Source organism: Globicephala melas, chromosome 6, assembly GCF_963455315.2.
Source record: "Globicephala melas chromosome 6, mGloMel1.2, whole genome shotgun sequence".
Taxonomy (NCBI): Eukaryota; Metazoa; Chordata; class Mammalia; order Artiodactyla; family Delphinidae; genus Globicephala; species Globicephala melas.
The window spans coordinates 56,414,476-56,440,945 of NC_083319.1; the positions used below are offsets into that span (position 1 = coordinate 56,414,476).

The following is a 26,470-nucleotide window of genomic DNA, read 5'->3' on the forward strand; positions in this document are numbered from 1 at the left end:
GATTTATAAATAAATATGCATACAATAGGGGTACATATTCAAAACCTTTTCTGCTTGAGAAGCCAGATCATAAAAGTTTGGAGACCACTCCTCTCATCTCCAGCTTATATATGATACCTCTAACAGTTCTGGAACAAAGAAGTCTTCATCCACACCAAAGGAAAAAAAAAAAAAAAGCATTTATCACAGATTTTTAAACTTATTTCCTACTTGATCTCCTTTACTTTCTATTCTCCCAATTGTTACTCTTATTCCCCTTGCATTTTAAACTCATCTTCATCCAGACCTCCAGTCCCTTGTTTGGTTCCTTTATTTGCTCTCACATAATTCAGCCTCTTTCAGCTATTCATATAGATAACTAAGTTGGGAACCATCATATACGACTAACCTCTTCTATCTCATCTCCCTTGACCAGTTTATCTTTCTGTCTCAGGCACCCTATCTCTCTCTTGCATCTCAGCTAAAAGGTCCTTCACACCTATACCTCCACTACTAAGCACTGTAGGAGAAAAAAATCACCACCTTGTAGTTTATGGTCTAACTGTAACCTAAACTGGGCTCGCCTAAGATTATTTCTTTGAAGGAAGTCAACTCCCTCTTCGGTTCTCCATAACAGCAACTTCAAGTGCCATCATTATTCAAAAACTTCACCTCACTATCCATCATCATATAGCAGTTGACTTTGCTTATTACTTATTTCACAGAGAAAATGGTAGTTTTAAAGAAAGAGCTCGATTAACTTCCTGATTCTCAAAAAACAAAATTATCTGAAGCTAAACAAAATGTATCTGCACTTTAAATTGCAGTGAAAAAAGTGTCTCTTATCAAAAACTAATCCTGCAGTAGGTTTTCAGAATTTTTACTTCATTAACTATCTCCTGGATCTTCAGCCTCTACCTGCTAGTTGCCTTTAGCATATAAACATGTCCAAGTTTTTATTAAAAACAAACCATTCCCCTTGAGAAGAGCCACATCTAAATCTTGGTCCATTTCACCTTTCATTCACATCTCAAACTGTCATTTGCCTGTACCTACTCTATTGAAATCCCTCTTCCCAAATGACCTCCTAGTTATGAAATTCAAATGATATTTTTCATTTCTTATTCACTCAACCTCTGTATACCATCTGATTACTCTTTTATCAAGACCTTAAACTGGACTTTGCAGAAAGAGCAGTTTTAGATAGGTAGGAAAGAGTGGAAAAGAAATACTAATTAAGAAGAAAAATATTCATTCATATTATTCAAATTCATTCATTCAAAATATTTACTGAGCAACAGGGATTCAGCAGTGAACATGCTGACAGTTTGCATATATTCGGGTTGAAACAACGGTGACACCACTGAAAAAAATGTTAAAGTTGAAAAGAAAAATATGAAAATTGGGAAGGAGACCTGGGTTAGAAATACACTTAGTTTTTAACATTTTGATATAACACTTGCACAACCAGCTGGGAAAGTTCTATGGACAGAAATATGAAGCTAAAACAAAAGGAAAGGCTCAAGATATCGATTTGAGAGTCTTAGAAAGTCATAAAAAAGAGTCTCTCCACAGAGGAATAAATATAGGGAGATATGACCTAAAGGCATAACTTTAGGGATCATCCATAATTATAAAGAAAAACATAGCAAAAGAAGAGGAACACTCAAAAGACAATAGTTTAAGTTAAGAAACAGCACTATAAGGGAATTCCCTGATGGTCCAGTGGTTAGGACTCAGCGCTTTCACTGCAGGGGTCCAGGTTCGATCCCTGGTCAGGGAACTAAGATCCCACAAGCCACGTGGCGTGGCCAAAAAAAAAAAAAAAAAAAAGAAGAAACATCACAATAACAACCAAAGGAGAAAAGTTTTAAGTACCAAGTGATCTAAACTATTTAGTTCTCCAGATAGATGGAAAAAGTACTAAGTAAAAACCAAGGATTAAGCAAGAAGGCATTCATTAATATGGAAAACTAATAAGGGAATAATTACAATAAGGGAATAATTACAAAGAATTATAAGTTAAAAAATCTTTCAAAGTCTTTGTTCATACCTGAAGTGGCACCAAATAAGTGACATAATTCCCCTAAATAACAACCAAAGACCACCATAACTAATTTTTTGAAAACCAAACATTCTGCTTAGAATAAATTTCCATTTCTTGATTTTGCCTTTCTAATTTAAGGAAGGGACAAAGGTAAATGTAAAGTTTTTATTTACATAGGAAGGATACTTGAGAAGTGCCTTACCAACCTCAACAACTCTGATAAGCATTTTTAGTAAGTTAGTGCTGTTCTGTTGAACATTTTACTACCACTACAGCTAATCCTTACCATATAGAAGCAGTCATGAGTTTTCAGTACAGGCAGAACAGAGGGCTCCCTAGGTCCTTATCTTTCATATAGTCTGGTTATGTTCATGTTCCCTAGAAGATACTAAAGCTGTGACAAGTCTGCAAAGTGGGCAGGTAGATAGCTTGGCTTCCTTTTCTTGGCTAACTCCTCTAAATATCTGCCAAGTACTGACGAGGATTTAAAGTAGGACACTGTAAATTCAAGATACTTTCAGATGTGACACAGACACAAAGAGGAAAGATGGGAAAGCTGGGGCGAGTCTTGCCTCTACCTACTTGAAATAAGAGGTCATAAAAAAGAGATGTAGGCACCTAACAAGAGCTGAAGACTTAACTGAAATTAGGAGGATGTGACAAGTGGACATTATGGTGTTCACAGAAAATAAGCAATGCTACCAACCTCTTTCTTTATTGTGCATTTCAAGAATGGGAAGAATGTCATTCTTATTCCACACAAACTAGTAATTCCTGCTGTTCTCTCACGTTTTTAATTTAAAAATGAATATTTTATTTTCCCCTCCTTTATTGAGATATAATTGACATAAACCATTGTGTAAGTTTAATGTGTACAATGTGTTGATTTGATACACATATATTTTGCAACATTATTACCACCACAGGGTTAGCTAACACCTCCACTGGGTCACATAACTAAAAACAAATATTTTAAGAAGTCATTTCTGAATTATATCTTTCTTCTGATTAAATTATCACCTTGCCCTCTGGGTTTTGCAAGGTCCAGCATGGGTTACAGGACTCTCTATCTGGCCCCGTTGCTGTCATTCCATCACTCACTCACTCCACAAACATTTACTGAGCACCTCTGGGTGCCAGGCTCTGCTTTGGGTACTGGGGATTCAGAAGACAGTGGTCTTTGTCTTCCAGGTACTTGATGCTCTCTTGCATTTTCCAGCCATGCTGGAATGATGGAGATGATTTCCTTATCCAGATGTGCTGCTTGGTATTGCACCTCTGCATCGGTCTCTCTGTTCTTTCTTCCCCTTATCATCTGGTGAGCTCCCTTCCTTTCTTCAAAATCCAAGTCAGATCTCTCCCTCCGTGGAGACATCTCTATCTTTGACAATAATCATTCAACTCCATCTCATTGTGGTTCCTTCTTTATGTCTTTAGCAGTAGAAGATCTTTTCTGGTAGGTTCCAGTCTTTTTCACTGATGGTTGTTCTGCGAATAGTTACGATTTTGGTGTGCTCATGAGAGGAGGTGAGCTTAGGGTCTTTCTACTCTGCCATCTTGGCTGATCTCTCCATCTCCCAAATATTTCTTATGGCCAAGTGACCAAAACATGGGTGGTGCAAATGTTGAGTCCACAATACTATTTTATACTATTAAAAAGTATTAAAAGTACCTTATGTAAAAATAAAAACATGAAAATTTCATTTCTGGAAAATTCAGAAAAAATCATTTGACAGAGAACTCATCCTACCAGATATTAAAGTGGATTTTAAAGTCACAGTAATAAATTTAATACCAGAAGTTGAATAGTTAGACATACTAACAGTAGTGGAGACAGTTCAAAAGTAGACCCAAATACACCAGGACTTTAATATATTACAAAAATGGTATACCAAAGCAATGGAAAAAAGTGATGCTGTGACAAGCAGCTAGATGTGAGAGAAAAATAAAGTTGGATTTCAACCTCACTCCTTGACCAATACAAATTCCAGACAGATCCATTTATTTGTTAATTCATTCATTTATTCCTTTATTCAATATTAAATACACATAGATACTGAGACAGGTATTGGCATCAACACTTACAGGCAAGATTCCTCCTTGCTGAGCTTACACGCTAGTAAGAAGACACACAAAAAAAGAGTAAAGAAATACATACACATAAGTCTTAACTATAATATACTATAAGTTCTGTGAAGGACAGTCAAGAATAATTTCTCTGAGGAAAATGAGAGGAGGAGCCAGCCATGACCAAAACAAACAAACAAAAATAAGCAAACAGAAACCCAAAGAAAACCCTGGGAATAAGAGTGTTCTAGATAAAACAAAAAGGAAGTATAAAGGTCCTGAGGTGAGAAATGGCTTGGTAGGTATATAAAGAACAGTAAGCCAAACTCCTTACTATAGCCTAAGTGCCAATGAAGTGCTTGATGCAGGGTTCTGACTTCTCAATGTACATTTTTTTTAAAGTTCACCATGGCTGCCAGGTAGAAAATGGACTCAAGGAGGAAAAAGCAGAAGCAGGAAAAACAAGTCAGGAAACTATAGCAGTATTTCAGGCAAGAGATGATAATAGTTTGTACTTAAGTGGTGACAGTGAAAAGAAATGGGCAAAATTTAAAATATACTTTAGAGGAAGAAAGCTCAGAAATGGTTGATATGCTTAACAAGAGAAATGAGTGAAAAGGAAGAATCAATTAAAAAATCATGTTTTTTTGGCCACAGCAACTTCCCAGACAGTGGAGTCATTTGCTCAGAAGGTAAGAACAGGCTTAGAAAAGGAAAACAAAACAACAAACCTAAAGTTCAGTTTTGAACATGTTAAAATTTGAATTGGCTAACTTTTATTCAACATAGTATTGGAAATCCTTGTCACAGTAACCAAAAAATAAAAAGAAATAAAAGGAATCCAAATTGGAAAAAAATAAGTAAAACTGTCACTGGTGGCAGATGACATGATACTACTATACACAGAAAATCCCAAAGACACCAACAAAAACTACTAAAGTTCATCAATGAATTAAGTAAAGATGCAGAATACAAAATTAATATACAGAAATCTGTTGAGCTTCTATACACTAACAATGAGCTATTGGAAAGAGAAATAAACAATCCCATTTTGCATCACATCAAAAAGAATAAAACACCTAGGAATAAATCTAAGGAGGTAAAAGACCTGTACTTGGAAAACTTTAAGACACTAATGAAAAAAACTGAAAATGACACAAAAAGATGGAAAGATATTTCATGTTCAGGGACTGGAAGAATTAATATTGTTAAAATGACCATACTACCCAAAGCAATCTACAGATTCAATGCAATCCCTATCAAAATACCAATGGCATTTTTCACAGAACTAGAACAAATAATTTGACAAATTGTATGGAAACACAAAGACACTGGAAAGCCAAAGCAATCTTGAGAGAGAAGAACAGAGCTGGAGGTATCAGGCTCCCTGACTTCAGACTACATTACAAAGCTACAGTAATCAAAACAGTATGGTACTAGCATAAAAACAGACACGTAGATCAATGGAACAGAATAGAGAGCCCAGAAATAAACCCACACACTTATGGTTAATTAATCTACGACAAAGGAGGTAAGAATATGTAATGGGGAAAAGACAGTCTCTTCAATAAGTGGTCCTGGAAGAAAATGGACAGCTTACATGTAAAATAATTAAATTAGAATATTTTCTTATACCATATACAAAAATAAACTCAAAATGTATTAAAGAACTAAATGTAGGACCTCCCTAGTGGTCCAGTGGCTAAGACTCTGCTCTCCCAAAGCAGGGGGCCTGGGTTTGATCCCTGGTCAGGGAACTAAATCCCACATGCCGCAACTAAGGGTTCACTTGCTGCAACTAAAGATCCCACATGCCGCAACTAAAAAAAAAAAGATCCCGCATGCTGCAACTAAAGATCCCACGTGGCACAACAAAGATCCTGCACATGGCAACAAAGATTCCACATGCTGCAACTAAGACCCAATGCAGCCAAATAATAAATAAATAAATAAATAAAAGAACTAAATGTAAGGTGGAAAACCATAAAACTACCAGAAGAAAACAGGGGCAGAACACTCTTTGACATAATTCATAGCAATAATTTTTTAATATTTCCTTTCCTATAGCAATAGTTCCTTTCCAATATTTCCTTTCCTAAAGCAAAGGAAACAAATGCAAAACATAAAAAAAGGGACCTAACTAAACTTAACAGCTTTTGCACAGCAAAGGAAACCACCAATAAAGGGAAAAGACAACCTACTAAATGGGAGGAAATATTTATAAATATTATGACTGATAAGGGGTTAATATCCAAAATATGTAAATTGCTCATACAACTCAATATCAAAAAAACAAACAACCCAATTAAAAAATGGGCAGAAGACCTGAATACACTTTTTTTCTAAATAATACATACAGATGGCCAACAGGCACACGAAAAGATGCTCAACATTGCTAATCATCAGAGAAATGGAAATCAAAATCACAGTGAGATATCATCTTACACCTGTCAGAATGGCTATTATCAAAAAGGCCACAAATAACAAATGTTGGTGAGGATGTGGAGCAAAGGGAACCCTTGTACATCATTGGTGGGAATGTAAATTGGTGCAAGTATGGAATACAGTATGGAGGCTCCTCAAAAAACTAAAAATAGAACTACCATATGATCCAGCAATTTCACTCCTAGGTATATATCCAAAGAAACTGAAAACACTAATTTGGAAAGATACATGCATCCCAATGTTCATAGCAGCATTATTTATAATCGCCAAGATATGGAAGCAACCTAAGTGTCCATCAACAGATGAGTGGATAAAAAAGATATGGTGTACATATATACACAACAGAATACTTACTCAGCCATAAAAAAGAATGAAATTTTATCATCTGCAACAACAAAGATGGGACCTGGAGAGTATTATGCTTAGTGAAATAAGTCACACAGAGAAAGACAATTACTGTATGATATCACTTATATGTGAAATCTAAAAAATAAAACAAATGAATGAATATAACAAAACAAAAACAGACCCACAGACATAGAAAACAAACTAATGTTTACCTGTGGGGACAGGGGATTAACAGGTACAAACTACTATGTATACAATAAATAAGCTACAAGGATCTATTGTACAACACAGGAAATACAGCCAATATTTTATAATAGCTTTAAATGAAATATAATCTATAAAAATTTTTTATCAGTATGTTGTACACCTGAAACTAGTATTGTAAACCAACTTACACCTCAATTAAAAAATAAAGCTTCACACAAACAGAAAAAAAAACCCAAAACAAAAAACTGAGACACCCAGTTGAATACAAGAAACTAGTGACAGTCGTAGCCTATTTTACTAGGGGACCAGAAAAATGTAGAGCAGACATTTTTATTGTAATACTTCTTGTATTGTTTAATTTTTTGCCACTAAGATGTGTACACATTATTTTGTAAATTAATAAACTACCAATAAGACAAATACTAATCACTGGATTGCTAAGCAAAGTCCATGTACATTAGTTACACTATTTCCTTCAGATTTTCACAGTTGTTATACTTTATATGCATACTTATTTTCAATAATTTATACTGCAAATACATACTGTCAATCCCACCACCACAAGTATCTAAATACTCCCTCCACCTTGAAATCTTTAATGATCCTATTCTCCCCAGCCTCTCTTTCAGGTAGAAGGCTCCTTTCTCTCAATCCCTTCAACTCTTGCTCATAAGCAACAAACACTGTGATTAAGTACCTGGGCTCTGGAGCCAAACAGTCTGGATTCAAATCCAGCTTCTGCCACTAATTAGTTTGGGCAAATTAATTTTTCTGTGTCTCATTTCTTCATTTGTAAAACAGGTTATGTAAATCATTAATTACTTCAAGAGTTGTGGGGATTAAATAAGTTAATACAGATAAAGCCTTTCAAACAGAGTAACATACAATAGCATTTAATAAGGCAGCCAAAACAGGCTATCTCTACTCCCTGCTCTAAATTGGCAACTTAATCATAAGTATTGTTGAGAAGGATAGTTATAAAGTAACGAAAACATTAGGAACTAACGTGTGTGACTGGAAACATTTTAAAATAGTTTTAAGGTATATTCTTACTATAAATCTCACAAACTCATCATGCCATGACTGATGGCTTCAACCTATTTCTTAATGAGTTAGGCAAATTTTTTGTAAAAAGTCTTGTCATTTTTTGTTGTTGTTGTTGGTAGCCAAACAAAGCACTAGATAGCTAATCCACATGGCAAAAAATAAATTTCTTACAAGAAAAAACTACAGGGTCAAACAAAAAATAACAAAACCATCACTACAGGGTCCTACCGTTGCTTTCCCGTTCGTGTATAGTTTTACATGTAACAATATTCACACACAACAATCAAGTAACAAGTAAAATCAAATCTAGTAAGTGATAAGCAGAATATATGGCAAAATATATAAACTATAAGTGGAAAATTCGAATTTTGTATTGAATTTGTGTGTGTATATGAGAGTAAATGATACATATGTATACAGATGAGATAAAGAAGGCTAACAAGTGATATCTGATGGGAAAGGTGATTTTTATTTTTTGACATATTTCTATTTTTTTCAAATCTTCTTCAAAGAGCATGTATTGAATAGAATGCTTAGCAGAGTATTTAGCATATAGAAAGAAATGAATAAATGTTAACTCTTAGTAAAAAAGGACTTAAACTGCTAATAAAAAATTAAAATAGATCTCAGTTATCTTATCATTTACACACTTGCCATAAAACTTAAAAAAAAGACTTGATTTCAATTTCACTACCAACCAAATTCTCTACCATGGAATTAGTAAGTAGAGGAACTTACTAATGTACTGGCAATTGTATCATAATCAGGGATTCAGATAAACTGGAGAATATAAATGGTTCTGTGGATCACCATGAAATAATGTCATATTTAATATATTAAAATGTTTCTACCATCTTTTATTTAGCATGTTATGATATTTATTTTAAGCTGATATTCTTATAAGTATCTATCTGTTAAAAATACAGGTTTGGGTCTATAAAAACCAAGCTGTCAAATTAAACACAACCAGCTGATATTATCAATATGTATTTGCAATTTATTAATTATATTTGTCCTATTCATTTTTTTGGTTACTGGTAAACAAAGTTGTAGAAAATAACTTGGAAGATATAGTAACTTAAATTGGTAAAATTCTGTATTTAACGTAATTTTTTTCCTCTGAGAACTGTGAGAAGACTGAAATTATCCAATTAAAGAAACAAAACGAAGTCCAACTTAAATTATTTATTTACATATTTAAATCTAGTGTATTATCTAAATTATTTGGCAAAAGAAAATACTGTCTGTCTCTTCTTTCTAGCTTTTCAAGATCAATAAAACTAAAAGCTGGTTCTTTGAGAAGATAAACAAAATTGATAAACCATTAGCCAGACTCATCAAGAAAAAGAGGGAGAGGACTCAAATCAATAAAATTAGAAATGAAAAAGGAGAAGTTACAAAGACACTGCAAATACAAAGCATCCTAAGAGACCACTACAAGCAACTCTATGCCAATAAAATGGACAACCTTGAAGAAATGGACAAATTCTTAGAAAGGTATAACCTTCCAAGACTGAACCAGGAAGAAATAGAAAATATGAACAGACCAATCACAAGTAATGAAATTGAAACTGTGATTAAAAAATCTTCCAAAAAACAGAAGTCCAGGACCAGATGGCTTCACAGGTGAATCCTATCAAACATTTAGAGAAGAGCTAACAACCATCTTTCTCAAACTCTTCCAAAAATTGCAGAGGAAGGAACACTCGCAAACTCATTCTATGAGGCTACCATCACCCTGATACCAAAACCAGACAAAGATACTACAAAAAAAGAAAATTACAGACCAATATCACTGATGAATATAGATGCAAAAGTCCTCAACAAAATACTAGCAAACAGAATCCAGCAACACATTAAAAGGATCATACACCAAGATCAAGTGGGATTTATCCCAGGAATGCAAGGATTCTTCAATATACGCAAAACAATTAATGTGCTAAACCATATTAACAAATTGAAGAAAAAAACATACGATCATCTCAATAGATGCAGACAAAGCTTTTGGCAAAATTCAACACCGATTTATGATAAAAACTCTACAGAAAGTGGGCATAGAGGGAACCAACCTCAACATAATAAAGGTCATATACGACAAACCCACAGCAAACATCATTCTCAGTGTTGAAAAACTGAAAGCATTTCCTCTAAGATCAGGAAGAAGACAAGGATGTCCACTCTCGCCACTATTATTCAACATAGCTTTGGAAGTCCTAGCCACGGCAATCAGAGAAGAAAAAGAAATAAAAGGAATACAAATTGGAAAAGAAGAAGTAGAACTGTCACTGTTTGCAGATGACATGATACTATACACAGAGAATCCTAAAGATGCCACCAGAAAACTACTAGGGCTAATCAATGAATGTGGTAAAGCTGCAGGATACAAAATTAATGCACAGAAATCGCTTGCATTCCTATATACTAATGATGAAAAATATAAAAGAGAAATTAAGGAAACACTGCCATTTACCATTGCAACAAAAAGAATAAAATACCCAGGAATAAACCTACCTAGGGAGACAAATGACCTGTAGGCAGAACACTATAAGACACAGATGAAAGAAATTAAAGATGATACCAACAGATGGAGAGATATACCATGTTCTTGGATTGGAAGAATCAATATTGTGAAAATGACTACACTACCCAAAGCAATCTACAGATTCATGGTAATCCCTACCAAATTACCAATGGCATTTTTCACAGAACTAGAACAAAAAATCTTAAAATTTGTATGGAGACACAAAAGACCCCGAATAGCCAAAGCAGTCTTGAGGGAAAAAAGCGGAGCTGGAGGAATCAGACTCCCTGACTTGAGACTATACTACAAAGCTATAGTAATCAAGACAATATGGTACTGGCACAAAAACAGAAATATAGATCAGTGGAACAGGATAGAAAGCCCAGAGATAAACCCACGCGCCAATGGTCAACTAATCTATGACAAAGGAGGCAAGGATATACAATGGAGAAAAGACAGTCTCTTCAATAAGTGGTGATGGGAAAACTGGACCGCTACATGTAAAAGAATGAAATTAGAACACTCCCTAACACCATACACAAAAATAAACTCAAAATGGATTAGAGACCTAAATGTAAGACCGGACACTATAAAACTCTTAGAGGAAAACATAGGAAGAGCACTCTTTGACATAAACCACAGCAAGATCTTTTTTAATCCACCTCCTAGAGTAACGGAAATAAAAACAAAAATAAACGGGACCTAATGAAACTTAAAAGCTTTTGCACAGCAAAGGAAACTATAAACAAGACAAAAAGACACCCATCAGAATGGGAGAAAATATTTGCAAACGAATCAACGGACAAAGGATTAATCTCCAAAATATATAAACAGCTCATGCAGCTCAATATTAAAAAAATAAACAAACCGATCCAAAAATGGGCAGAAGATCTAAATAGACAGTTCTCCAAAGAAGACATACAGATGGCCAAGAAGCACATGAAAAGCTGCTCAACATCACTAATTATTAGAGAAATGCAAATCAAAACTACAGTGAGGTATCACCTCACACCAGTTAGAATGGGCATCATCAGAAAATCTACAAACAACAAATAATGGAGAGGGTGTGGAGAAAAGGGAACCCTCCTGCACTGTTGGTGGGAATGTAAGTTGATACAGCCACTATGGAAAACAGTATGGAGGTTCCTTAAAAAACCAGAAATAGAATTACCATATGCCCCAGCAATCCCACTACTGGGCATATACCCAGAGAAAACCAAAATTCAAAAAGACACATGCACCCCAGTGTTCATTGCAGCACTATTTACAATAGCCAGGTCACAGAAGCAACCTAAATGCCCTTCGACAGACGAATGGATAAAGAAGATGTGGTACATATATACAGTGGAATATTACTCAGCCATAAAAAGGAATGCAATTGGGTCATTTGTAGGGATGTGGATGGACCCAGAGACTGTCATACAGAGTGAAGTAAGTCAGAAAGCGAAAACTAAATATCATATATTAACGCATATATGTGGAACCTAGAAAAATGGTACAGATGAACCGGTTTGCAGGGCAGAAATTGAGACACAGAAGTAGAGAACAAACGTATTGACACCAAGGGGAGAAAGTGGCAGGGGGTGGGGGTGTGTTGAATTGGGAGATTGGGATTGACAGGTATACACTGATGTGTATAAAATGGATGACAAATTAAAAAAAACATATATTTTCAGATACATTTCTACATAATCTGCTAAGAGAAGCAAAATAAAAAATTAAAATTAAGAAAGGTGAAAATTAAGGGATGGGAAAAATCAAACTGACGTTAGTTTTCTCTTCTAATTCGTCTCATCTATGTGTCCCTTGTAACTCTCTAGCTTGAAAGCTTGAAATTTAATAAGTCACTAAAATGGAATATCATATTCTTTATTAGCACAGCATATTAGGCCCTCTATGACCTGGCTCCATAAGCTGGTCCTTCCAGTCACAGCTGTCATTACTTTTCTATATATAACTAGCACTCTAGCCAAACTAAACTACTGACCATTCCCTAGCTATATACAGTGACTTTTTTGCCTTTGCACTTTTGAATATGCTATTCTTGTTGCCTGGAATGACCTCTACATCAACTTCGTTTATCAACTCTTGTCTTTCCGTTTTCATCTCGAATACCTCTACACTGCCTATCAAGTAATAAGCACTGTAAATATGTTTAATATAAGGAACAGTACCTGTCTTACTACATTAACCATACACTACCTGCTATTATGCTTTTAAATACTGTACCCATCCCTTAAGAGAGGATATGGTATCTGAATTCAACCCAATTAATACATACTGAGGTTCTCTGCACTTGAAGAGCTTATTTCTAGAAACACAGAAATGCGTAAGAAAATCTTAAACTTTGGTGAGGCAAACAGATAACTTCAATATCATGGTATTCAAAAACTTCAATACAAATCATACGAATACAAAAAGTGGGTTAAGAACAGAAGAATATAACCAAGCTGAAAAGAAGAGGGGGGAAGAAATATGCAAAGTTTTCCTGAGGAGATGACTGCCGAGTCTTTTAAAAACAAGCAGCAATTCTGACTTGATATAACTGAATATTTATTTGATTTTTATTAGCTCATTTATTTCATTAGTTCAAGAATTACCAAACAACTACCATCATAATATAGATAGACAGACACATCACTACCATAAATTTTTTAAGTGCTATAACCAAATGCAAAACAAAGAATCATGGAATACAGTGAAAAAAGCAATTAATTCTGTATCAGGCTTCATAGAGGAAGTAAAATCTAAGCTGAGCCTCAGAAAATAATTAGGATTTCACTAGACATAGAAAAAAGAAACAGACAAGTAGACAAGAAGGCACTCCAGATGTTTTGAAATTGCTCTGAATTTGATGAAGTTAACAGCCAATGACTGTAAATGAAATTCTAGAGAAAGCCAATGTCTAGTTCAACACAAGTGTCACCGGCAAAACCAGAATTAAACTCACTTTACTCACAAAGTTAAGACATCTTCAGTACAGTAAGCCATATATTAATTCTTTCAGAGTTCTAGAATACCAAGGGGGCTATTTCCAGGACATTTTTCCTCTTAATTTAATGCAGAGCAAAACTATTACTTAATAAAGTCTCTTTGAACACCTAATAGAATAAACATAGGCATAACATAAGAATATTTATCTTCAGGTACTATTCAAATTCTGTTATTTCTGTTAAAGGCCTAATTTTTCCTTCAATTAACTGGAATTTTCTCTAACCAAACATCATCATAATTTATTGGATGTTTGTTAATTCTGTGGTTTAAAACTATGGTTCTTAAGCTTTTTTTGGCTCTGTACTCCTCTGCTGACCTAATAAACTTCTGCACCCTCTCCCTAGAAGAACTAAAATGTAGGCACCTGAGCATACTCCCACACACACTTTGGCATACTGTATGGAGTAGGGGATGTTTTAGAACTCTAATTAAAAACTTTAAACTTTATAAAGGCTTGAACTCATACTGAACTATAAAAGAGAAACACAAAATTTAAAAATCAACCAAAAGACTATGAGGTCAATTAGTACATTACTCTGCCTGATATAGTGCAGAGCAATGCTATGAGAGCTAACCTTGGATCTCCTTTCATTGCTCCCCAAAATCAAATGAGAAACACAAAGAATAGCATTATTATCCACAGCTGATATATGATGTAAGATCATACAAATAGGTTTAAATGAATAAAAGCGACGGGAATAGAGTCTTAGGTCTTTAACTTAAGGCTTTTTAAAATTTTGGTACTATTTAACACATTAGCCCTATGTAACAGGGATTACTCATAGAATACTTCAACATAATTCTAAATTAAAATAGAGATTGCTCCGTGTAATAGTCTATGACAAACACATGACTTCCAAGGTCTTTCCATTCTTTAGTAGCATGCCTCCTCACCCCTCCCCCAACACTTCCCTCACTTGTTACCACTTACTTCTTCAAGCTGTATTCCACACGAAGACATGAATATATGAATCTGCTTCTTAATTCTTTCCTACCTTCCCTTCATTCTATAACCCAAAATACAATGCTAATAAAGGTTGACAAGTATAAAAGCAGTGATAAAAAAAAATACTCCAATGAGAGAAAAAATTTTAATTCTGATGGGAAATCAATCATGAAACAGTGTTACTATATCCTGAAGTATCACTCCTAGAACTTTATTGTACATAAAAATCATCTATGGAGTTTATTAAAACTGTAGCTTCCTCATCCCCACTCTGAGATTCTGAGTTAACAGATTTAAATATGCTATTCTGGGACCAAGGAATCTGCCTTTAACACAATTCTTAACGCTGGTGATCTGGGAAACACCTTTTGAGAGACAAGCCCCAAACACTTTTGAAAATGACCTGTAGACCTTATAACCACTTAATTCTAAATCAACATTTATAGAAGTCAAACAACAAACCAAGCAGAAAAAGTCCCTGCCCTCATAGATTTTATATTCTAGTGAAAGAGAAGAAAAAGATATATAATTAAATCATATTGTATGTGAGGTTGAAATAAATGCTATGAAAGAAAACAAAGAAGGTTAAGACAGAGGGAAAGCCTTGTAGATAAGGCAGCAACAACAGAAGAAAGGAGGGAACCAGGAAACTAGTTTATCTGTGAGAAAAGAGCCAAATTTAAACCTGCTTTTCCTCAAGCACAAGTATTCAAGAGAGATATAAAATGTTTTCAGGGGCTTCCCGGTGGCACAGTGGTTAAGAATCTGCCTGCCAATGCAGGGGACACGGGTTCAAGCCCTGGCCCGGGAAGATCCCACATGCCGCAGAGAAACTAAGCCCGTGCACCACAACTACTGAGCCTGCGCTCTAGAGCCTGCAAGCCACAACTACTGAGCCCGTGTGCCACAACTACTGAAGCCCGCATGCCCCACAACAAAGGGTAGCCCCCACTCGCCCCTACCAGAGAAAGCCTGCGCACAGCAACGAAGACCCAACGCAGCCAAAAAAAAAATAAATTAAAAAGAAAAAAATGTTTTCAATTTTGTTTACTGTTTATATTCTAATATTTTTATCTTCCAATTTTAGTAATTCGTATGTTAAAAATTGGGCTTGTGGGCTAACATGGAAACAATCTATAACTATTTCTAAGGGAAAATGTTTCTATGTAGTAAGTTTTTGAGATGATTTTTCTTCTCAGCACAAAATGAAATGGATTTGTTCTTATTTTTAGAACAAACATGAGAATAGACCCTGAATTCACCAGGAATTGTATATTTAGCAATTATATTCTTTACTATATCCTTTACTGTATTTGTTAGGCAATCTACTATCGAAATTGAAAAGCAGTTTAAAAACATAAAGCATGAAATGCCACAGGGAAAATCCAGTATTCTACCTGCATGCACATTTTGTAAGAGAGATTTTCTTTCTGATCTCAACTTCAAAAAGCTGAGAATGCACACCATTATCATAAAAGTCAATGTACTAGGCTAGTATAGATTGTAAAACTGGAACAAAACTGTTTACCTTTAAAGCTTTTGCAAACCCAAACTGTAGTTATTATAAACTGGGATGTTACCATTTGAAGAAATGGTATCTAGCAGATGAGATGTATCTGAAAGAGAAATGGGGCTATCTTTTGGAAATAGAAGATCCACAAAACACTTTGTCTGCTAAATAGCAACTCAAACACTTTCTGCATTATATCTTGGCAATGTTTTTTCACTGATTCTAATTTAGAAGGCTTAAACTCCCACAAAAGAGCAATATTAGTAAAGTAGTACTTACAAATTATAGCAAGAGGTAAATAGTTTTACCTTAAACTGGTTTATCTCAATCTGTATTCTCATCTTTTTTTTTTTATCTTTTAGAGGGATGCCTAGACAGAAATGAAAAGGTCTAAATCCCCAGATGTACTAACATTTGAAGAGATATAAAAGAAACTATCAGAGAGTTATTTTTGTCTGAAGGTACATTCAGATGGCTCTACTCAAAAGCTTTAAATATGAAAGTTTGGGGTGAGTTCTTAGCACTAGCTATTCCAACCCTTTAAAACTGCACTTACAGAATCTGTAGATTTTAAGTTTTGAATGGTATTATAAAAAATAACAACAGTAACACATGGTCATTGTAGAAAAAGAGTAGAAAGTGGAAGGGAAAATTAATCATCCACAGCTGTACCACCCAGTTACAACATTTAACATGACTGTACTGCCTTAAAACTTTGATGATACATATTTTTAACCCAATTCTTATTCAAAATTATAAATACTAATTGCCTTTAAATAAAATCTTTTATTAACTATAAAAGTAATATGATTATAGAAAATCTAGGACATACAGAAAATTAAAAGAAGAAAATGAAAAATACCCAGGATCTTTCTACTTAGCAATAACCACTATTAATACTTCATTGGTCTTCCTAAGTCTTTTTGCAAAGTGTATATGCTTAATATCCTGACTTTTTTTTTGCGGTACTCGGGCGTCTCACTGTTGTGGCCTCTCCCGTTGCGGAGCGCAGGCTCCGAACGCGCAGGCTCAGCGGCCATGGCTCACGGGCCCAGCCGCTCCGCGGCATGTAGGATCTTCCCGGACCGGGGCACGAACCCATGTCCCCTGCATCGGCAGGCGGACTCTCAACCACTGCGCCACCAGGGAAGCCCGTATCCTGACTTTTAAGCATGATTAATTTTGGAACACTCACGGGTCCTGGGTGGAAGATGATATAACAAAGGGCTTGGTTATATATAATACTACCACTGGGGTTTATTAGTGTTTCCCATTAAAAAAAAAAAAAAAAGAACAACGACTTCAAGTAATTTAATATATATTTTAAAGATTCATATTATTATGGAAGTTCCTTGGAAATGAAAACAGCTATTATTTGTTCTCTAATCCTGTGGAGAGAGCCTAGAGAGGATTTGAAAACTAAAACACAAATATGAAAAGGACCTAATCTTCTCTCCAAAAACATGATTTCTTTTCCCTGCTCTAATTTTTTTCTTAGAAATAAAAATAAATACAAGGGCACAAATACAATGAGAAACGAACTTTAAGGCAAAACACACTACAATCTATTAGGGCATTTTTACTGTATTAGATCTAAATCATTTCCAAATTATTATTTTCAAATGGAACAAAATCTCCTAAAATGCTAAAGTCTGTAAGTTTACTATATTCCAACTAACACCTTTTATTTATTCCAGAATAAACTCTTTTCAGCTTCTTTAACTGCCTCTTCTCAATTAAGTATTTCAGGTTTTAATACACATTATACACACTTCAATCATATTTTTCTAATCTTTCCAAATTTAAGATAAGTCAATCCTTACACAAAGTTGTCGTGGCCTCCCCCGTTGCGGAGCACAGGCTCCGGACGCGCAGAACCAGTGGCCATGGCTCATGGGCCCAGCCACTCCGCGGCATGTGGGATCTTCCCGGACCGGAGCACGAACCCGCGTCCCCTGCATCGGCAGGCAGACTCTCAACCACTGCGCCACCAGGGAAGCCCGGTCCCCTTGTTTTTTTTTACTAGACTCTGTCCTGGGCAATCTCATTCCCTCCCATTTCTTCAACCATCATCCTTCTGCAGGTTAATTCCTCATTAAACACCTCTAATCTAGCTCTAGTCACTCTGCTGAGCTCCATATTCCGCCTTCTAATAATTCTGAGCTGCACATCTTCAAATGCATGCTCCTCTCACATTCCCTCGGCATCACCATCACCTGGGCTCAAATTTTGGCCCTCATCCTCTCCATCACACCCACATCCAATAGCTTGCCATTATACCACTTCTACTTGCTGAATTTACTTCAGCATATAATAAGTATCCTTATTTATTATTTGTTTCTACTGCTTATTATCTCTTATTATCTCTTGATGGTATTAACTCCAGAGCCTTTTAATTGGTTTCCTTTCTCCATTCTCTCTCCTTCCATTTCAGTCTTCAAACCTCAAAATACTAGTAATACTAGTAAAATCATGTCACTCCCTTAGCTAAAACCCGTGATGAATCTACACTGTCTACATTCTAAATTCCTTAGCAAGCAAACAAGGTCCTCCATAATTAGTCCCAGCTTACCTTTCCAGACTTATCTGCCATGACAGTACCTCATCATCCTACACTCTAACCAACCACTGGGTATAAACTATTCCTCTGGAATACACTGTACTCTCCTGCTTCCATACATGTAATTGTTTACCTACCACCTTGAAGTAAGGGATAAAGTCATGTCTATCATTGTAACTACAGGGCTTTACATACTACTTACCATAGCATAGGTCAAATAATTGTTTAATGAACTCCTCAACGTCACCTATCAATAGTCTACTCACCTTCCAAAATTATGACCTCTAGAATAAAATCTAATAAAATATTTTTCAATGCCAACTTCCCCACCTCCCCAGAGTAGTTGATCCCTCCTCTGCACTCTCCTAACACTCTATAATAAAGCTTATCACAGTAGTCCTCAGAGTATGCACACTTAGAATATACAGCTGATCCTTGAACAACAGGAGTTTTAACTGCGTGAGTCCACTTATACGCGGATCTTTTTCAATAGTAAATACTATAGCACTACAGGATCCTCAGCTGGTTGAATCCGCGGATGCAGAACCCCAGATAGGGAGGAACCAAGTATACAGACAGCCTACGGAGGGCCAAGTTAGACACAGATTTTTGACTGCATCGAAACCAAGATATACCATCAAAAATCCAAAAGTGATTATGTTCTCCCTGTTCGTAGGGAGAAAAACCTTAGGTACTAGATAGAATCTCGTCAATTAAGGGTTTCCTTCCATAATTTGTTTTAAGCCTTTTGTATCCCCTAGCAAAAAATCATACAACTAAATATATCAATATTTCAGGATATTCTGCAAGCAGTCCCATGACTTCCAGGTGTTCTGACAATGGAACAAGTTTGAAAATCAGTTTTAACACATTTTACATTTTACCATAACTGTGTATGTACCCTTTTTTAAACTTCTTGGGCCAGGAATTGTCCCTTAAGTCATAGAACAAAGCAGGTGCTCAATAAATGTCTTGTTAGTTGAAATCCTTCATCCTTTCATCACTGCACTTAAACATTTTCTGAACCTTCTTAAATAGCACTTTTTGCTTTTTGAAGAATGGCAACTATAATAAATAGAACTACGTGGAGTATCAAGCTCTAACGTTCTACAGTTCTGCACAAGAAGCAAATCCAGATTCTATTACCAAAGGGCCCCAATTTTTAGATCTACATTAAAAAGACAGAATTACAGAATCCAGGGGGGATGGGGGAGTTGGACTACTAGGGAGTAAGAAGCACCTTGTTAAAATTCCCAATTACTTTCTGGATTTTGATCTTAATTGAGAATAAACACGTCAACAAATTTCAAATTTAACTGAAGAGGAGATTAAAATCTGTGTACAAAATCCATTTATATTTCAATTACTGCTTGTACTTGGAAACCTCTATTTTTAAATTTTTGAGGCTTCATGATGATGCTTTTGTATGCTCATGCCCAACTAAAAAGCAATTACAAAACTAAATAATCTTTAGCTGTATTTTAAGAAAGACTTTTTTTTTAACAGCTCATTACATGTACCACTTTTTAACAACTTAATTCAGAAATCAACTATAATTTTAACAAGGATATATAATATTCAAGCTTATTTTCACCAAAATATTATTTTAAATGGCCAAAATTAAAATTTCAAGTTCAGCACTGCTGGGGTCACTGGCACATTGATGCCTCTTCTATAACTACAAGCTTTTAAAACTACATAGCAATATTCTTAAAGCTTTCAAAAATATTTTAAAATTTAAAAGCTTTCAAAAATATAATTTAAAATTCAGAAGAGGCAAAAATTCTTATTAGACATAACTTCCCAACTATTAAGTATTTTCTATTCATTTCCACTTAGTAGCTGATTTTCTCCCTATTTCTAATGCTAATTGTTATTTCTCTCAGTTGCCCCAAATACATGAATGAGATCCCTTCTAAAATACAACTCTGAGACGAAGTATGCTAAGTCTTAGTCCTAGTTCTATCACAAATATTATATATAAAACATATTGCTATATATTACTTATATTAAATATGATAAAATTATAAATCTTTTATAGATCATATACATGTAGTCCTATTATAACACCACAAAAAGCAGACCAAAAAATTTAGAAATTTTAACAGGATAAAACAAAAATAGAATATACTAAAGCTGTGATATTTTCTTCCCTCTCCCCAGCTGGTCATCCTGCATACCTCCTAGAGAGCAGACACTACCCTGGAGAGACCATACTGTAGCCAGACGAAGTACCTGTAGTACCCAGAAACACTATGCTGTTCCATGCCTTGCATTCACTGTAGTTCAGCATTCTGGAATGCCCCTCTCAAACCCTCCAAAAAAAATCCAGAAGCAATCTTCAACTTCTTTAAGAATCAGTTCAAGTATAAACGTCTCTATACCTTTTAACTCCATTATAGAATCATCATCTTTTGAAAAGCATCTGTTTCCCTACTCAACTATACACCACTGAAGAGTAGGGAACTTCTCTTTTGATATCAGGGCTCTGAATGTCTAGCTCTGGCAGATACATATTTGTACAATCGACACTCTCATAGCACAGATGAAGAAACTGAGATTTAAGTTATACAAGGTGCTCAAGGTACTAATGTCATTGGGTTGCTCTGTAATGATAATGTGGCACCCTCTATATCTAATGTATGTGATTTCTTGCTCACTAAAAGGCTCAGTAGTGTATGGAGCAGCTGTAAAATTCTTACAGTAAATTTCAAAATAAGGGTTAATTCAATATCTTACAAACATATACTAGAAGACAAAAGAGAACAAATGATAATATCTAAGTGACTGTTTTTCATTACTAAAATACCATATACAACTTATTTATAAATAAGGTATCTGAGTCACCTATTTGCTGAAAATCATACTCATGTGCCCAGTCTATAGAATATTGTTCTGGAGCATCTATATTTACTAATTGCATACAAAACAGTTATAACCTATGGGTTTCTGAAAGTTGTGCCCACTCAAAGCATTTATTTAGTAATGACTCAGACTGTAGGCTAGTACAGAAAAAGAAATGATTTTCTAGCATCTACAAGTGTGGTTTGTCAAATCTATTATTTACAAAATGTTTGTATACATCAAATACCAAAAAATTGAGGAAGTCAAATTTTTAATTATCTCTTTGAGACCATCACATTACTTTTTGCTACTAAACTGCAAGAATTTTCTCTCTCTTGGACTAAGAACATCAGAAATACATTATTATGTTTATAAACAAAAGAATGTTTTAAGTTCTAAGTATGGATTCTATTAGATCATATGGGAATACAGTATTCTGAACATTAGTCACTAGGAATGATTCAAAGCATTCAGAAATTTACCTTTATGTGAAGAGAAACAGTCTCCCTGCTCTTTTGCAGGGCTTAAGAAACACTATATACAAAATGTTTCTGAAAACACCTGTAATTTATTCAAACCTATAAGCAACTTCTTAGCACTTTGATGCAGCCATTCTCCAGCCTCATTCTAAACACCCGTTTCCAGTCTGTAAAACTAGATGCTTGGACTAGAACTCTATGGTTTCTTCCAGGTCCAAAATCTTGTGACATCAATTTGGAAGATATTTTACTACTTAAAAATAATGACGTGTGAAAGGACTGTTTCTTATGTGAGTCATAACTATAAAACACTGTGGAGACAAGGGTAACGAACACACTACATAAATATAATGTCGCTAAATAAAATATTAAAAGTAATATACAAGACAAACTTGGGAATTATTCTATTACCAAATAATCCTACATTATGAATGGATTCAAGAAGAGGCTCCTTAGTTTAAATACAGCTGCCCTAATGAGTCAAGCGCTATGTTAACCATTGTTTTCAGTGAAAGAAGTCACTGATAGTCTCGAAAACAGCATATGGGAAGCCAGTGACAGATTAGATTATTTTAAAATTACAGTTATAATCAAGGACCAAAAAATTAACACAACTTTTCAGGAGCTATTAGATAAAAGCACTAGTACACTTCCCAGTTTCAGATATGAAAATATTCATCTTATTCAGCTACCACTACTAGTATTATAATGATTAAAACTTATCTTGGGCTAACTATATGGGACTGGCACTTTCGACTTTACATTTATTAATGCATTTAATCCTACAGCAACCTATTAATTAGGTACTGTCATTATGCCCATTTTACAGATGAAGAAACTGAGGCCAAAAAGGTAAAGTGACTTGTTCAAGTTCACTTCCACTAGTAAAGAGTCAAACAACTGGTTCACTTCAACCACGATTTCCAACAACATTCAATTATTTTTCTATTCCTGAAGAATTTCCGATAGAGAAATTAATTTGGCTCATTATCAATTACAGAATTATAAATTAATACGTGTATTTTAGTAGCCTCCTGTGCTATATTATTTCCTCTTAAGAAAGAAAAATAATTGACTCTGGATATATGGGTGGAGTATACCAAGAGCATCGTGCCATCTGAACTGCCTGTGACTTCTGGTAGAATAGATACCAATACCGAAATGTATTAAAAATTTTGTGTTGATGCAAAAATTCAGTCTGCTCAGATGAAGCTGAGAAAAAAGACCAGGAGTACGCCACAGTAATTGTTAACCATTTAATTACACGCTATAAAATCTCCGATGGCCGACTTGAGCAGTAAAGTTATTATTTTAACAGTCTGAAATCACCCTTTTACACGAGCCAGAATTAATTTTCTAACGGTATTTCATTCCAAAAACGTTTAAAATTTTCTTGCCAAAACTGTCTAAAAGTTGCAGGTCCAACTTCCATCTCACTTAAACTTTTCCTCTCCCTACTCCTGTAATTCTTCCATTTCACTTTACTTCTAAAAACTTTACCTGCTCTTCGACACTCGGGACTCGGCTTCCGTCTCAGATTCTTCACGTCTGGGCGTAGGGTTCTCTCAGCCCACACCCACCACACCCCTGCGGGCCCCCGCCCAGCGCTGCTCCTCCTCCCGGGGTTCTCCAGCACCGACTCAGCACCTATCAGCGACGCCCCCCGGCCCCTGGCCCAACCCATCCTCGGACACGTGCGAGGGTGTGTTTGTGTCAGCCCGTCAGTCCCGCCAGGGACGGGGCTCACTCACCGAGACAGAAGCGCCAACTTCTGCTCCAGCATCATCTCCAGCTTCTGGCCCTGTTTGGAGATCCAGTGGTCCACTCCATGCAGGCGGTAGCACGTCTCCAGCATCAACCTGAAGTCCGCCACGAACTCGGTGATGCCCCCGTATTGGCCGCTGGCGAACTTCTCCTCCATCTTCAGCAGACACATGCCCTTCCCGGGCTGCTGCCGGAGGGCGCGACTGCCCCGGCCCCCGCTGCGCGGCCCCTCGGCCGCCTCCTCCTCCCCAGTGGCAACGCCCCCCAAGGGCTGCAGGAAGGGGGAGGTGAGGCCTCGGTGCTTCTCCTGCAGAAACTCGCCCAGGATGCGGTAACCCTGCTGCAGCTCGTAGGTCAGCTCCTGCTCCTTGCAGACACCGCCCCCGACCACCATCGCCTCCTCCTCCTCCTGGTCGTCCGCGTCCTCCCTCGAAGAGGCACTCCTTCCTCGGGCCGGCCCTGAGGCCGGGGCCGCCGCTGCCACCAACTCGTCGTCGTCGTCCTCTTCCTCGGCCGCCGGTGGCGGCCGCTCCTCCTCCCCGGCCGGCTCCATCTCCCCCGGCGTCCCGGGCACGCTCATGCCCCCGGCAGGCCCAGCTTGGGCGGTGTGGAGCGGACGCTCGAGGCGCCGGGGCAAGCGTGAGCGCGGGCCGCTTCCTCAGGGCTCGGCTGCGCCGCGCAGCCCCAGCCGCATCGGGCCTCGCTCTCTTCTGCCGCCGGCTCGGCTCGGTGCGCGCGGGGGTCTCGAGCTCGCCGCCAGCGGGGCGGGGTTACATGGCGCGCGGAGGAGGGGGGAGAGAAGAGGAGAGCCTAGGTGCCCTCCTCTCCCCTCCCCCCGGCGGCGGCGCGCGCGCGGCCCTTGCCTGCCTCACCCCTCCGCGCCCCGCCCGGCTACTCTTCACCCGCCAGGCCCGGCTTGGCCTCCGCGGCCTCGGCGCCCCACCCCCTCCCGGGCCGGCTTGAGGGCTGGGAGGGGGCGAGGGGGAAGGGGGGGTTTCCTCTAGCCTCCCCGGAGGGGGCCGAAGCACAGGGCAGCCGCGGCTCGGGCTCCTCCTCCTCTCCCTCACACCCCCTCCCGCCCCTCTCTACCTGCGGGGTACCCGGGCAGGAGGAGGTGGCGCGCGGACGGGGCCCGGCGACAACTGTCAGTTAGAAGCCCTGCTGGGCGGGGGGAAGAGAAGGGGGAGGGCACTCAGGCCCCCCCCCTCCAGGTTGGGGCGAGCTGTGGAAAGACGCAAAGAAAGGGGCACCGTCGCCGTCCACGGTGAGCATGCGTAGTACAACACCACCAGCCCGACTTCACGTCCCGCCCCCCTAAGCGATAGCAAGGACTTAGTCTCAGCTTCAGGCCCTGAGGCCTGGTAGGTTGCACAGACCAATGATGTCATCAGCTTGTAGACGACTGTAAGGGGCGGAGTGAAGAGGGAAGCAAGGCGCCTGCGCAGCTTTGCTTGCCACCTCCTGAGAGGGAGGCCGAAAGGGTTTTTAAATCAGGTGCTGCAAGAGGATATTTCTTTTGTGAGACCCCTATTAGCGCTAAAAGCTAAAATTAATCCTGAAGGAGCTTGCTAGATAACCTTCGTCGATGGAAAGTGAATTGTAAGAAGGCATAAAATGTAAATCCTATCCTTTTGTAAAAAACTTCTCTTTGCACACTCCCTCCCCCTGTGACTGCCGGTTTTTCAATATAAAACTAGAAGTTTGAGAAGTCTAGAAAGGAGGTTGAAGGACTCGACCAACTGAAACATGTTCACATGGAAAAGGAAAGGAGATGATTTGTGGAACTTGAATTTCTCAAACTCCTGTTCCCAGGTCTTAACATCAATTCCTGTTTTGGAAATTAATCCCATGTTTTCCGTTAGTGAAAAACATTTCCACCCTCTCGATTTTTGACATCTGCTAAGAGTAAAGGAAGGGAATGGGACCTCATTTTTAAAAATCCTTGGGACTGAAAACAGTCTTCAGATATTTCAAATCTAAGCTGTGCAGCATGACCTTACAATCTCACTACACATTTTAAAATTACTGTTTAGGGAATGTCTAAAAAGTGAACTTATCATTCCATTAGTTGTCATATTGCTTAAAGTGAGGAGAAAGGAACTAATGGGTCCTTAAAGCAGTTATTACTATCTTCTCACGTTCTATTTTAAAGGTGCACATATTACTTTTTCTCCTTACACAGAACTCTCTTGCTTTAAACCTGGAATTACTTGAATACAAAAATCAAAATTTTAGAAAGCAAGTGGGGACTTCCCTGGCGGTCCAGTGGTTAAGACTCCGCACTTCCGCTGCAGTGGGGGTGGGTGGTGGCGTGGGTTCATCCCCGGTCGAGAAACTGAGATTCCCACATGCCACGCGGCGAAGGCCAAAAAAAAGGGAAAGCTGTATAATGAAATGATTGAGATATACTGACTATTATGATTGTTTACTTCCCATTAATATGGACTTTTAAAGCACTGATAAAATTCAAACTTAAAAGCTTTTTTTGGTCCAGTTAAGTTAGACAGCAGCCTTAGGTAAAACAGTTAAGTGGGAACACTTGAGGTTTTAGGGTATTGACACTACCACCGCCAACAAGCACACCCATCATCTAGTTTTCACGGTCTCCTCTCACCTCATCAGACATTTGTGGTGTATTAGGCATTTACAGCATTCTCTCTCCATAGAGCCCACAGATGTACCTCAGCTCAGGAACAAAGGCAGAGACCAGTC

General features: G+C 37.5%; 1 protein-coding gene across 4 annotated transcripts in view; it reads right to left on the reverse strand.

The window, feature by feature from the left end:
• Positions 1-24,500, reverse strand: part of BRD10 (bromodomain containing 10) — a 104,735-nt gene extending 80,235 nt beyond the window's left edge. For 3 of the 4 annotated variants that reach the window (XM_060300912.2, XM_030877145.3, XM_030877144.3), the window contains exon 1: positions 23,746-24,499. In XM_060300912.2, coding sequence (XP_060156895.1) covers positions 23,746-24,338 — 593 coding nt within the window. In that variant the 5' untranslated portion in view covers positions 24,339-24,499. Of the gene's footprint in view, positions 1-23,745 lie in introns of all 4 variants that reach the window. The other variant, XM_030877146.3, reaches the window with a different exon arrangement.
• Between the last annotated feature and the right edge of the window lie 1,970 nt (positions 24,501-26,470).